Raw genomic sequence first — 15,408 nt, 5'->3', positions numbered from 1 at the left:
GGGAATATTTACAACAACAAACAGTTAAAGGATTTGGTTGGAATATTAATACAGGAGCAGAAGAATATGGTTTCAATAGGTAAGATTATGGGCCAAATACTGTGTGGGGGTCATGTACCTCCATAGATATTTTTTCCAGCGCCCAATGTGGACTTGCAACATGTGGAGCAGAAGAGAGAATGGATTGAAAGGAATGAGGATAGGATTGGATATTTGGTTCAGTATTATGTGATGAGGAATTAGAATAACTGTATGAAAATATTTACTGATGGAGCTTAGATCCAGGGAGTGGACATGTAGGAACAAGAGTGTTCGTACCTGATATTGATGAAGTCATTATGCAATAGAATGAATGATAGAGCAACTGTATTTACGTCAGAAAAAGTTTATATAATTCTAGGACTACAATGGATGGAAGAGGTAAGGCCTGTGAGAGTTTTTTTTATTTGCTCAGACAGCTCTGAATAGTTTGAATTCAAAAGAAACAATAAGATTTATTTATCTATATTAGTGCTGTCAAACGATTAAAATATTATTAATTAATTTAATTAAGATTAATTGCATTAATGTCATAGTTAACTCGCAATTAATCGCACATTTTTATCTATTCTATATTTTTATCTATTCTGTATGTTCCTAGATTTCTTTTTGTCCAATTATTTTTTTCTCATTTTAATGCTCTTATCAACATGGAAAAGTGGATCGGCTTGCTTTGTGCTTTTGTCGCCTGGCTTTGACGAGGGGGCGGAGAATTGGCATCAGCTGTGTGCTTGGCCATCAAGTGGTATTTCAGACTGGACGTGCTGCGATGATAGCTCAGTTCACAACGACAAAACACAGATCACTTTGGTCTTGTCAATGGAACCATATTTTTCACAATTATGATATTTTAGAGTGATTTTGTTTCAGAAAATAGTTTCTTTAAGGATAGTTTTACATGTTCTTGTTGATATTTTTAAAATGATCTTTTCACAACTTTGATAATCAGGCATTGAATGCTTGTAGCCTGGGGGATACATTGCCCATATAAGGGTATTTAACAGGGCTGATCACTCACAGATATACTTGAGTTTTGAGGCCTGTTCTCTACAGATATTGAATAGGATAAAGGTGTGCAACATTGATTACTTTTTATTTTACTCTCAAATGTGTATTATTGATGAATTCACCAGTGTACACGTTTTCAGGGAATTTCTGTCAGCCGTTTCTACAGTACAAGAAACAGCTTCCATTGCCCATAGAATATATTTGGTGTGGGGCACCACAGGGAAGATGGTAGAATTAAAAAAACAGAAAGAAAAGGTGTTATAAACATTGGCACATGAACTGTTTAAAAAGTAATGAAATGTAAAATGTATATCCCACATGGGCAGTGCATCTTGGGAGATAAAGTTCTGTTTTTTCCAATTTGTTCTAATGTTGTAGCTAATTAATTGTTCATGAAATGTTTTTAAAGTTGGCATATGAACTATAATAAAAAGAATACAAAGCAAAATGTTACCCTAAATGGGCAATGTATCTCGGGAGATACAGAGTGTAACTTAGAAAATAAAGATCATATTTTTGAAAAAAAAAAAACATGAACTTGTGTCATTTAGTCTAGATACATTAAAAAATAGCAATGAATAATTTTTCCATCAAATGTATTTATGCTTGCCCCTTCTGGCAAAGTGCACATCAGATAAAAGTGATGTTTGTAATGTTCCTGAACATGTTGAGCATGTCATTATGAGGTGTAGTCAGTCTAATTCAGAGTCAAAGAGGAACAATGTTTTAGGGAATATTGAAAAAAACGGGGGATGCTGCAAGGCTCTCTTTATTTTTCTTAAAGCTACACGATTCGATTGTAATCATAGTTTGTGTTTGTTTCTCTCTTAACTTTTTACATAACCTGCAGTGTGCAAATACCTGCTATTACACACTCCGGTACAGTGGGTGGCGGTGTGCACTTAGGCCGCTGTTTGCGATCCGCCATTAAATCAGAGAAGGAGAAGACAACTACCGGTCATACGTTACCGACCTAAACACCGGAGCAGGCAGCGGAGACAAGACGTTAGTTGAACCACATAACGGTAGAAAACCCGAGAAATTAGTTTGTTAATAAGAGATGGACCGGCACCCGAAACCGCTGGAGGTGGTTTTAAAACCGGAGACGGAGCTACGAGGAGAAGGTCCGTTTTCTTTCTGCTCTGCTAAAGCATACTTACGCAGCCTTGTTAGCCGGAGCTAGCTCCTGAAGCGGATTCCGTAAGAGCCTTTACCGTACAGTATTTAAACGTTTGTCCGTGTGCTAGTGAAAGGAGCAGCTGTGAATGGTTCCCAGTTAGAGTGTCCTCCGGTTAAATGACTAATTAACGTAATAGCCGTGGTGGAAAGTGCAGCTTACGAACTCCTGCCATTGCAACCCGCGTAGTGCGCGATACGCCCGTTGTGATCTCCGCGTTGGGTTCTGGCGTCGAAAGGTGAAGCGGGAGGCAGCGTTTGATTGTGATTCTTTACTTTGTGGAAGCTGGGGTGTCAACAGAACCAGGAGGACATTAGCTATGTGTGGTAAATCCGCTATGTTTAGCACCCTTAGCGAGGGCCTTTGCTTGCTAGCATTAGCCTTTCATCTGACGACAGGAACTCATTAAAAAAACGTCGGATGGCGAATTCTAACCACTGTTGAACTTACACGGGACAACTCGGATATTACATGGAAAATAATGTACAATTTTGGCCACGTTAAAATTACAGTTAACTTTTATAAACTGTTATCAACAACGAATACCGAAAGTCGAATATAATTTGAATAGTAAAACAGTCAATACTATTCGAATGCTGAAATTACTATTCAACTTTTTTTTTTTTTTTATAAATATGTTGGCTAACGTTAGCTAATCTCCATCTTCTCGCCTTGGCCTACCTGCGTGTGTCACTCACGTCACGTCTTATGAACAATAACTAACTAAAGCGGGAGTGAGAAACACAAGGCATTGTGAGGTCTGAGCTAACGCTACGTACCGACTGACGTTAGTACAACATTGCGGAGCTAACGTTGTACCAAGTAAAGTTAGTACAACATTACGTAGCTACCGAGTAAAGTTAGTACAAGGGGGAGTGACAGGCTGTGGCTGGAAATTGTAAGAAGGTGGACGGGAAATAGTTTTAACATGACTTTAATATCGACGTCCACCGAGCCAAAGTGCTTATGTTAACATTAGTTAGCTCGTTCTTGTTTTCTAACTGCATGGCGAGGTATTCACAACTTTCCCGCGAGTCCGCCATGACACACGACACTTCCTGTTGACGGTATCTCAGTTCCGGTTTAGCCTAATGCTTAATGAAGCTAGCACACAAGGGATAGGCTACTCGCGGTACAAACAAGCAAAACTGATTACTGACAAGTAGTAATGCTGACAGATTAAGCAATGGCTCCTGGTGGCTCAACGTGTGCCGTTGTCGGGTGCACAAACAACACGCGAAAACTGAAGGATTTTATGAATGGGACCTGTTTCCAACATAAGCGGACGCGCTTGACCTGTTGCCCAGCACCCTACGCACTCCATTCAATGCCCAAGGACGAGACAAAAACACGAGAATGGTTAGCAGCCCTAAAGCTAAAAAATCCACCCAAGAGGGTTTATGTCTGTTCTTACCATTTCATCGACCACAAACCAACGGAGCTCCACCCGAAACCGGAGTTATTCCTTGGTTATGAACGACAACCAGTTAAGAAAAGGCAAAAACTCATCACTTGCAAGGATAACTTGGAGGTACAAGCTAACGCGAGTCAGACATCAGCTTCGACCAGCAACACTGAATTGCAGCACGAACAGGAAGAGCCTCGTAAGTAATTTGTTTATGCGACCTCTTTATTTCGCATGATGGCATGCATAAATAATGAACTGTTACAGAAAATACATGATTTATCCTTTTAGCAATTTTTTTTAATTAGCCTAAATGTAGCCTAATGCATCGCACTGCTGCGCTTAAGTTGGCTAACAGTGTTGTGATTGTCTTCTCTGGGTGCCCAGTTTAACTTACCGAGTTTGTGTTTCAATTGCTTACATAGATTACCGTGCATGCACCCACTTCCACTCTGACACAACTCCAGAGACTTCATTCTTGGATGAGCGACAAACATCCACAACCCATGAGCATTGTAAGTTAGCCTAATACATAGCTTTTTATTCAGTTAGATTCAAAACTGTTTTATGCAAAACTATGTTGGTAGGTTAACCAGAGATGATAGTGAGTTAAGTGTCTAGATGTAGGCTATACAGTTTTATAAAAGTTTAGGCACCCCTGGTAATTGTTATGTAAATGTTATATAATAACAATAATAGGTGCACAAGTTTCAACAGCCTGTAGATGTTTCCTCTGGCCACTGCTTAGTAGGACTGGGCACCGAACCTCGATACTTTTATGGCACCGAAAAAAATACCCAGATCTTATGAGTATCGAAAAATTATTTATCTTTCGGTGCCAAATTTCGGTTCCAAAAGTGTCTGAGCGCGTAAGCGCAAGCTTATCTGTCCTCTCTGCATATTGACACAGAGCGGAGCTCCGACCGACGCACACACGCGCGCGCACACACACACACACACATGCGCGCGCAGAGGTGCGGACGGAGTAAACTACGACTCTGCTTTGTAGTTTTGTTGAAGTTACAGTGAGTCACGGCAATGCCGATAAAGTGGTTTCAAGTGTGATTAAAGTTTTTCAAAACTTCACGCAGACAGCGTTTGTTGCGATATGATATTAATGGCGAGCCGAAAGCGGTCGCGTGCTGTTGTTTTACACTTCCTCTGAGAGAAGCAGGCACAACAGTGGTTTCTGTGCCCTGATGACTGACTGGCTGAGGGTGTAAGGAAAGGCAACTTCTACAGCACCTTTCAGCAACAAGGCAATTCAATTACATTCCTTTGCACTTAAGTTAGTTCTTCATTAGTGCAATGTTGACAACAGGGCAGTCACCAAGTTTATTGTTAAAGGTTTGTGTCATTGTGCAGTTTGCACTAAAAAGTCTTTGTTCTTTACATTTCTTTGCATTTGAGTTAGTTCAATATTAGCCTGTACACAATGGCATTTGTTTATTTATTTATAATATGTTCATGTGTGGCAAAAAGGTTTCTCTTTTTTTGTTATTTTTTAAAGTTTGGATTGATACCAATCCTAAGTATCTGACTGGCGCACCCCTATTGAAAACACAACCAGTTTTATTGATGTTACTCTGAGTGAGCAGTGTTACAGAATTTTTTTATTTTGATAACTATTTTGATTCACAATTAAGGTAGAAAATAAAAGTTTAGTGTTTAATGTATTTTTGTTGATGTTTAAATGGATTTTTAAAACATACAGTATCGAAAAAAAAAAAGAAAAAAAAAGTATCATTAAGGAACCGGCATCAAAACTGAGGTTTCAAAATTGGCACCGGATCGAAAGATTTTCAACGATGCCCAGCCCTACTGCTTAATCCCTGATGTCTGCACAGCAGATGATAAACTGAAATCTTAATAATGAACAGGGCTGCCTAAACTTTTGCATAAAACTGTAAGTAGTATTGGTATTCCTATAGATAACATGACTTACCTTGCCACCTGCTGCTGAAGTAGTAGAGCACAACATTAGGCCTGAAACCTGATTTGATTTTCATTGTCAACTTAGATTGCACAACCATCAAGACAGCGACCAAGTGTTCTATACAGACCCAGTGGGAAGACCCTGTCTTACTCAGACCTGCCAACCTGTACGCATTTTGCGTAGTAGATACGCATTTTGACATCAAAATACGGTGATACCATTTGTCACTTTAAACTACGCGAAAGTCAGGTGACTGCTTTGAGTTCACTCGTTGACGAGCAGTAGCCGTATCAGTCTAACACTTGATGGTACAGTGTAGCAGCCACGAGTATGCTGGAAGAAAGAAAACTAAAGAAGAGTTCGACCAATCAAATGAAAGTGTTTTTCCTCTCTCATTCCCGTTTAGTTTGGTTGGTTTCCCCAAGGGAGGACAGTGCTTGCAAAGGTAAACGGGTTTGATGTAGAAAGGTGAAATGAATTAATTTATGTAGCCTACCTGTCAACTTTGGAAAAATATTTAACGTGAATAACGATAACCTAGTTCCGTTAGGCTACCTAATTTCCTAAACAGCTTGCTTGTTTGCCAGGCGTTTAAATGGGTGTAACGTTAACGTTACGCTATATTTATTTTGGTCTATGGTTAAAAACTTCAGACCCATAAAGATCTAAAATACGTCCCGGGATTAAAAAAATAGTCTACCGACGTTTCCCACTTACATTGGTCGTGTTTGTTCATTGTTGTTTTTCATTGTAGCCTGGGCTGTACAAACCATCATGAAAAAGAATTATAGGAATTGTATAGTAGGCCAATTTTGGAACAATATTATAGTAATCTTATAGAAATAGGCAACTATAGGCCTAGTATTTTGGGACAGACTGTAGAAGTATTGTAAAACTGTAGGCTACTGTAGGAACATTATGGAGGGTAAGGTTATTGTAGAGATCATAAGTAACCTGGGCTACACATCACTAAAAATCTTATAGTATTACTCATATATAGGAACAGATCATGGCAGACAGATGGCCTACATGATGTTAAGAGGATGCTGTGTGTGTGTGTGTGTGTGTGTGTGCGCCTCGCAGTTCATCAAAATGGCGTCAGACGAGGACACTGACAGGGAGAGAGAAGGCAGCAAACCTAACAAGAAGCGGGTCTGTGCCCCTCAGAAGTTCCTGACAAAATATCAAGAGCAGTGGCCATTAGGGCTGCTCGATTATGGAAAAAAAATATAATCACGATTATTTCGGTCAGTATTGAAATCACGATAATTTAACACGATTACTCATTGACTTCTGGAAAGATGTTGCAATTATTGAACTTAAAAATACAGTGGAAAAAGTTAAATCAACAGTAAAACACACATACGACTGTGAAATTTGCCTTAATACTTTTCCTATTTAAACTTAATTTTTTAATTCAGAACACAAGAGAAAATAAGAGTTTACTTGCAAAACGTAAATTGCTAAATAATTGTTTTTCTTGATATTCTGTTTTTGTGATCATTGGGAGCCGAAATCACCATCCCGATTTTACATTTCAATTAATTGCACAGCACTAGTGGTCATGCCTCCGCCGCTCCAAACTGCCCAATCATGCCTTTTGCACTTTGTGTAATTATGATTTTGATATTGGCCACCAAGGAGCTGGCTGAATATAGCTATCGCATGAATGGTTGGTTCCCGTTTAATCAAACAATTGAACGCAATTAATGGATATCAGTTTATATAAGCACACGTAACATACAATAAAACATTGATCAGGAAAAAAATGTTTTTAAGCAGGTGTACTGAAAAAAAGTATAGCGTAGTAGTGCAGGGCAAATTATATTTTTAGAATCGGGTGAAAGAGAAGAGAGGCGTGTGTGTGTGTGTGTGTTTTGCAGACTGTCCGAATTAACTAATTTTTCGTACAACCACAGGATTATAATGGCCCATTTTTTCCGCGTGCGTGCCGCTGTGTTCGTGAACCAGAACTTCTACAATAAATCAGGAAGTTGCTACTCAAAAACGTTTTTCAAGGTTGGCAGGTCTGCTGGTAACACTTTATAATAACCATTGCTAATAAATGGTAAATTGATAGTTAATTAAACTTAAATGAATAGTTATTTTACTGTTAACTAACAACAAAATGATAATTAATAATGTTTACTAATTATTAGTTATGCTTTAATTTACGTTATTTTAAAAGTTTATTATTGTACTTTTTGTTAATGATTAAGAAATCTTAAGTCTATTGTAAAGTTGCATCTGATGAAAATAATACCTTGTTAATGGTTAATAAAGAATTTGTAAAGCATCTATTAACATTATTTAGATATTATCAGTGCTCAAATAATAAAATAATCATCTCTTTTATAGATCACCAACAAAAGATCTAATTAATGATACTTGATGCTTTATAGACCATTTATTAATAATTTACTTAGTATTATAAGGATTAGTTGCAACTTTATAATAGCATTCAAATAATGTTTATAGACAGTTTACAAAACAATTATTAACCACTGACAAAGTATTACCTATCTGAAGTTATAAACGTATTATTGTAGAAACTAAACTAATGATAAAATAACATTAATTATAACCTTCATATTATGAGTAAACATAAATATAATTTCATTGTCTTTTAACAGTAAAATACCTATTAACTAAAGATTAATTAACTATCAATTTACCATTTATTAGTGATGGTTATTATAAAGTGTTACCTCAGTCCTTCCTCCCGTCTTCTGTCCTCCTCCCTCTGCTGAGCTGAATGCTGGTAGAGCGAGGAGGGGCTGGCTCGTCTGAATCGGCAGTACGTTCACGAGAATTTGCCAAATTTTAAGATACGCGGCAAACTGAGCCAAACCGTTACACGTCACACAGAGAGCTTTTGTTTCCGCTTGTTTGTAACAATTTGCTATTAGCTGAGCCTGCGCTGTGCTTGTGTATAACAAATGTCTCATCCGCCGCTTGATGAGAGACTGCGGACAGAGCAGATCGAATACATGCCTGTTAACATTAGGCTATGTGTAGTTTGAACTTAAGGGAGGCAATTATATTCCAACTATGCTTATTTAAGCTAACTTAAGCTGTCAACAATAACAGCGCCGTTTACTCGCAGAGCGCTTGTCTGCCTGTTTAAATTCACATGAGGAGCACATGCTGTACTGTGCCTCAGTCAATGTGTGTGTGTGTGTGTGTGTGTGTGTGTGTGTGTGTGTATAGAATACAACCCCCGCCATAATGACAGACAACAAGAAAGGGAGAAAAGGTTTCCAATGCTGCCGTTAATTGCTCGCTAACCTTTTTCCGATTGATAATTCCACACCTTAAAAATACTCCTAATTGAGAACTGGTTCCTGTTTAGAATCAATTTTTTTAAATTTTTAGATTTTTTTTTTTTTTTTAATTCTGAGTAGAATTTCAGAAGTTGGCATAGCACTACAATGTACCATTTAATCCTAAAATCTCCTCAGTCGACATTTCATTAATGCTTCAGTGTAAGTCATCAGTCTCCCGAACCTTCTTCCCATATGTGAAGATGATTTGTACTGCTCCTGGGTTTTTCCATAACAATAACAACAACGTAATATCACTTTATAACAGGCAGGTGTTCCAACTTTGGAAAAGAAAAGTAAGATTTTTAAAACAATGTTTTTTTTATGATTCATCATCAAGTTTTAATACTTGGGATGTCCTGATCAGCTTTTTTTATCTTTTAAATATTGAATATCTGCCGACACCAAGTCCAGATCCGATACTTGTAGCTGCTCAGAAAATAGAGCTGCACACTGCAACTAAGTAAACAAAGTAATAAAAAAAAAAAGGTCTTAAGCTCAATGCAGCAAAGGAGTCTTTTCTCGCAACACCAAAATAGTTCTCTTTAGGATCCCACCCCGAACCAAAGAATAAACAGTCTCAAGTTCCACCCTGCACTTAATAGTCAATCTTCGATAAAACAAAACTTAGTGACACATCTTGTGCTTAATAGTAAATCTATTTTTTTCACGATTTTCTTCTCGTGTTTACCGATGCTCCAGCCTAAAAGCGTGGTTTCCTGGTGGAGTCACGGAAGAAGTTTGGACAATTAGAGTAATCCGCTTCTGTAAAATAAGGGTGACTAAGAAAGACAGACTTTTTTACTTGTTGCCAAGGGCTGGCAAGCTACGAGACTCTCTCTGGACAGACCCTGGTGAGTGGCCACGCACATCTTGGTTTTGAAAGTGCCTGCATCCAGGCGGTCTGGCGGTGCGTCTGTGGCGCAGAACGCGTATGATTAAAGGCAGTGATCACTACAAGCTGGTGAACATGATCGGGGTAGGTTAACCAGGGTGAATGCCGATCCCCGATCAGTTAAAAACAAAAATGCCAAAATCGGCTCCGATTTGATACTGTGATCAGGATCAGGACATCCCTATTTAAAGGACAAATCCGGCGCAAAATGAACCTAGGGGGTTAATAACATGTGTACCGAATCGACCGTTCTCTGGGATTTGTTTTCATGCTAATCGAATGTGACCAGTTTTATCGCAAACCGCTAATTACCTCATAACGCTAGTCGTCGGGGCACGGATTAAAGTAAAAAGAAATCGCTATTTCGCTACCACCAACAACTCTCAAAATAGCACCACACTTCCACGGTAGCATAATGAGGGTCCCTACATGTAAACCGAAGCATTGAGAACTTTGTAAGTGTACAGTTTATTAACAAGATAGTTTAGAAAGACAGTACCTTTTGACGTATACAGGCAGGCGCCATTTGGGAAAACAGTCACGACCAGTCGAACGCCGTGCAATGTGCATTCAGTTCAGCTCCCATTGCACGGCGTTCGTCGATGTTGCCATGCTGTAACCTTAACATTACCTGCTAGTCAATATCGACTTATGTGTAAGAGACACAAAACAATCCCCACTAGGGTAATTGGGTAAGTTGCAAACATTTTGTTTTTAATTTTGTTCATGGTCAAATGTTCAACAAGTTAACATATACAGTAACATTTAGCTACGTTTCTATTTTTTTTGTCTTGCATGCAGAAAGTCACAAAGAGGTGAACAGCATCTGGCGGTTAAACAGAATTACAACTTGTGGTATCTTTTGTTATGTCAGAGAGCAAATTTAGTATTTAGTTTGTTGAAAGATTACATTGTGTGCTGTAGCTTCCCCTGCACCCTTATAGCCTTGAGGATGGGACTCTGGGCAGCTTGTCTATTAAAGCTGTTATACAAAGTTGACAAAAATATTTGCAGTACAATTATATTAATATAAGAATTCTGCACCTCTTTCCGCACCCAGTGCTCTGTGGAGAATTTAGTTAATATAGAGATAAATGCAGATGTTTGTTCCCCATCGACCAATCGATTTGTTTAAAGAGTATGTTGAATTTCAGTCAACTAAGATTTCCTTTTGATTTACTACAGCCCTAGCTCTCTGGCATTCTGTATTGCTTTCAGATATGTACAATATTCTCTTCAATCAACTTTTCTCATTTGATGTTATCTCTGCTGAGTCAACACATGAAGACATGATTTACTCTTCCCTCCTTCATTGTGTCTTTTTGATTGGGGGAAGTAACCGCTTTAAATGTGCGTTGTGGCACCTGTTAATGTCTCAACGATAATTATTAATTCATAAACACCTGGCTTTAATAGCTCTTCTGTTTTCCAGCAAGATTTCTACTCATGTTTTAAACTGTCTGCACATTAAAAACATAGCCCACATATCTGTGTTCTCTGAGATATCGAGAATAAAGTCGCAATATGTAAAGAAAACAAATCTACCTGCCCTGTAGACAGCTGTGCATTACTTCATTGGTCTGCTGATATGGTAGTATCTCATTCAGACTGTGTGAAATGAAACAGAACCCATTTTGGGTCTGTGGGGCCATAATATAGCAACCTTCTGCCTTAAATTGAGATAGGAAGAGTCTAAAATAGGATTTTTCCCAATTTGGTATTACAGAAGCAAATCCTAACTAACTTTAGGAATCCTATCTTATTTTAACTCAGGCTAGGAAATCCTTTAGGAAATATTATGTAATCTGGGCTTTCAACTGTACATTAAGTTTGCCAAATCAGGCTGAGATGCCGTACCACAAGATGCTCTCAACTACTGCATAGAAGAAGGGCAACACACTCTGGTTGTCACCAAAGACACTAAGCCTGCGAAGGAAGTGTAGCGGCTGTTGGACCCTAGTGCAATCATTTTCTAACACTCCATGTCAGTTGTCATTTTGTCGATTGTGTATGCCCAAGTAGGGCTGGGCGATATGACGATACATATTGTCAAAGCAATGTAAAAAAAGAACAAAATGCTATGCTATATAAATGCTATATTGTGACATTGTTATCAACATATGAAATGACCTGGCTGATAGACATAAGTTCTAAAACCAGGCAGTCATTGTGTTGAAGCATTCACCACCGAATAGAATATATTATCCTGGTACTGTGGTGAAATCCATCATTCCTAAAGAAGGAAGGACAATTCCAGAAGAAATTAAAAAATGTCATTAGTCACTCAGGGCTATTTATGTCATCTTGTAAAATTACTAAAAAATGTTCATGTCGCAATATATATCGCAGGAAAAACAAATATCGCAATGTCAGTTTTTTCCAATATTGTGCAGGCCTAGTGGTATCCAAGGCAAGTATGAATGGAGAAGTGTTAGCTGTAGCATTTGCTGTAGCTAACATTCCGAAGCAGGGCAGGTCCTTCTCTCTGTAATTTTCTCATACAGACGGGCACAGCTTTTACAGCCAGTTGGAGAGCAGACTGGAGGCATATGTTTTCAAAATGGAAGTGTACTAGCTCTAGTGTACTAGCCTTCTACTAAAAACTCAGCATCAAGGCGAGTTTTATTTTTGTTTTAGATTTGTTTTAAAGGTCCAGTGTATAACGTTTTTAGTTGTTCATTCTCAAAATCTGTGTTGCCCATTCACAAACTTGTCCTTTTCATGAATATTTACCACCACCATCAATTCCAAGTATTCCTATTGGCTTGATATTTTACATTTGCATTTACATGAACTGGGGTAGACGCTCCATATTCATGCGCCATCAATACGTCAGCCGGTAAGGGACATACAGGATATACTGCTCCGACTTTGCCGTTTTCGATGTCACGTGATAAACTCACAGGTGCTGCTAATGGGTATCGTAGCTTCCCGGCCCCGGCAAGTTTGAAGAGGGAAACATGAAGGACCACACGTTTTCAGAATCCAAATTTCAGGAACGGGAGTCTTTTTCTTCACCCAGAAAAATATGATCTCAATGCTAGACGGGAGAAATTCCCACACATTTGACCTTTTAACTTTATTTGCATATTTTCACAGATATCATGTGATACACTTTTTAACAATTCGGCATCGTACTTAGAAAATGTATAAATAAGGCAGTCATTTCCATCCAATGAGCATTACAACCTTCCAAAATGACATAAAAAATAAACTTAAGAAAGGCACTTAAAAACACAGTGAAAAAAGAGAGTAAAAAATAAAACAAAACATACAATACAAAGAAAAAATTAATTGAGAGGTAGGCTATATAATCACATTTACTTGAGCAAGGCGAGGTGTGCCCCGTATTTACAGTATTCATAAACCTGCGTCCTTATCAGAGTGAATTTAGCTAATTAGTATTATTAAGATTCACATTAATGGCCGTTTGTGTTTCAGCTTTACCTTCAGATGTCCAGAAAGTGATTGTTGGAGAAGAACATCAGCAGGAGTGGAGCTCCAGTCTGGACCAGGAGGACACAAAGCCCCCAGACATTAAAGAGGAACAGGAGGACCTCTGGGGCAGTCAGGACGGAGAGCAGCTTCAAGGGCTGAAGGAGGCTGATGTCACCAAGTTCCCATTCACTCCTGTCCCTGTGAAGAGTGAAGATGACGAAGAGAAACCTATTGAAGAGATGAAAACAGAAGCTTATGGAGAGGACTGTAGAGGACCAGAACCATCCAGGAACTCACGTCCAGATACACTTTTACAACTGTCTAGCAGTGATGCCACCTCACAATGTTACAAACAAGAAACTAAAGTGGCTGATGACCGGAATGAGAGCAGAGAACCTCAGACAGGTTTAAACTCCTTGAATAATACTGAAGTCCCAGTAAGTCGTATGACTTGTATTGCTGGTGAAAAACTGTCAAGCAGCCCTGAGTGCTGGGAACGATTTGCCTGCAAGACACTTCTGAAGAAACGCACGGTCGGCGAAAAGATTCTGTTTGGCTGCGGCATTTGTGACCAAAGATTCACCTGGTATAAACAGCTCAGGAGCCATCGGTGTGTTGGTCGTCATAGTCAAACTGTGAACAAAGAGGCAGAGCCTCCAGCCAGCAGCTCAACTGAACAGATGAAAACAGAAGCTGATGGAGAGGACTGTGGAGGACCAGAACCAGCCATGAACTCTTCTGATCCAGAGACTGATGACAGTTATGATTGGAAGGACATCAGAGAACCTCAGTCAGCCTTAAACTCTCTGAATAATAATGAAGTCCCTGTCTGTGGTTCCAGATGTAGTGCTGGTGATGATCAAAGTAGCTGCTCTGAGTATGGGAAAAGATGTGGCACCAATGGAAATCTGAAGAGACACATGAGATCTCATACAGGAGAGAAACCATTTAGCTGCTCAGTTTGTAGGAAATGTTTTGCAAGGAGACGAGATTTACAGACACACATAAGAAGCCACACAAGAGAGAAATTCTTAAGCTGCTCAGTCTGTAAGAAAGCCTTTACAGTGAGCGGGAATTTACTTAAACACATGAGAATCCACACAGGAGAGAAACCATTTAGCTGCTCTGTCTGTAAGAAGGCTTTTACAGAGAGTGGAAGTTTACATAAACACATGGCAATCCACACAGGAAGGAGACCATTTAGCTGCTCAGTCTGTAAGAAAGCTTTTTCAGTGAGTGGAAATTTACATAGACACATGAGAACCCACACAGGAGAGAAACCGTTTAGCTGCTCAGTCTGTAAGAAAGCTTTTACAGTGAGAGGAAGCTTAAAGACACACATGAGAACCCACACAGGAGAGAAACCATTTAGCTGCTCGGTCTGTAAGAAAGCTTTTACGGTGAGTGGATATTTACAAGCACACATGAGAATCCACACAGGAGAGAAACCGTTCAGCTGCTCCGTCTGTAAGAAAGCTTTTACAGGCAATGGAAGTTTACAGAAACACATGACAGTCCACACTGGAGAGAAACCATTTAGCTGCTCCATCTGTAAGAAAGCTTTTTCAGTGAGTGGAAGTTTACATAGACACATGAGATCCCAACACGTGAGAAACCATTTAGCCACGTAAAGTGGACAGTTAGTTTAGAAGGAGAGCAGATAACCTCAGTCAGGTTTAAAAACTAAAAATGAATGAATACTTTAAAAGTGATATGAGATGTAATATAACGTGGGTCTTTAGATATTCTTAACAAGTCTTAACAAATCCTGTAGTTAGAATATGTTAGGCTTTAAAATGTCTTAAATATTATTCTGACGGGTCTTTAAAGTGTGATTGTATTTTGAAGTTGAGATCCATGGATCACCAAAGATTAACTTGTTCATTTTTGTAACTTAAAATGGACTTGAAATGAAACCAACAGCCCATCCATGCAACCCCAGCCCTCTTCAAAATGGCAGCTGTGTGGTCACAAGGAACTGCCATCCAACTCTGTCTCCCAGCAGACTCCAGTCTCCACACCTGACTGTCATGTAGCGTTACCTCACCATCTCTATAAAGGCAACAACTACCATTGTTCTTTGCTCTTCTCCATTCCTTCACTCCAGAAGGAGCAACGACTCTACTGCATCCGTCAGAAGGGGGTCTACTGTAGATCAGCTCTCAGCTAAAGCACGGCCTACTGAAA

At 39.1% G+C, this 15,408-nt stretch overlaps 1 protein-coding gene across 5 annotated transcripts in view; it reads left to right on the top strand.

Moving 5' to 3' along the window:
* LOC116058582 (gastrula zinc finger protein XlCGF57.1-like) overlaps positions 1–15,181 on the top strand; it is a 308,880-nt gene extending 293,699 nt beyond the window's left edge. For 2 of the 5 annotated variants that reach the window (XM_035998327.1, XM_035998326.1), the window contains exon 3: positions 13,225–15,181. In XM_035998327.1, coding sequence (XP_035854220.1) covers positions 13,225–14,852 — 1,628 coding nt within the window. In that variant the 3' untranslated portion in view covers positions 14,853–15,181. Of the gene's footprint in view, positions 1–3,063; positions 3,829–4,054; positions 4,145–13,224 lie in introns of those variants that run through there. The other 3 variants (XM_035998325.1, XM_031310388.2, XM_031310389.2) reach the window with 3 other exon arrangements.
* The last annotated feature ends 227 nt before the right edge of the window (positions 15,182–15,408 follow it).

The sequence above is a fragment of the Sander lucioperca genome, chromosome 24 (assembly GCF_008315115.2).
Source record: "Sander lucioperca isolate FBNREF2018 chromosome 24, SLUC_FBN_1.2, whole genome shotgun sequence".
In the NCBI taxonomy this organism is placed as follows: domain Eukaryota; kingdom Metazoa; phylum Chordata; class Actinopteri; order Perciformes; family Percidae; genus Sander; species Sander lucioperca.
This window is presented reverse-complemented; position numbering and strand designations above follow the sequence as displayed.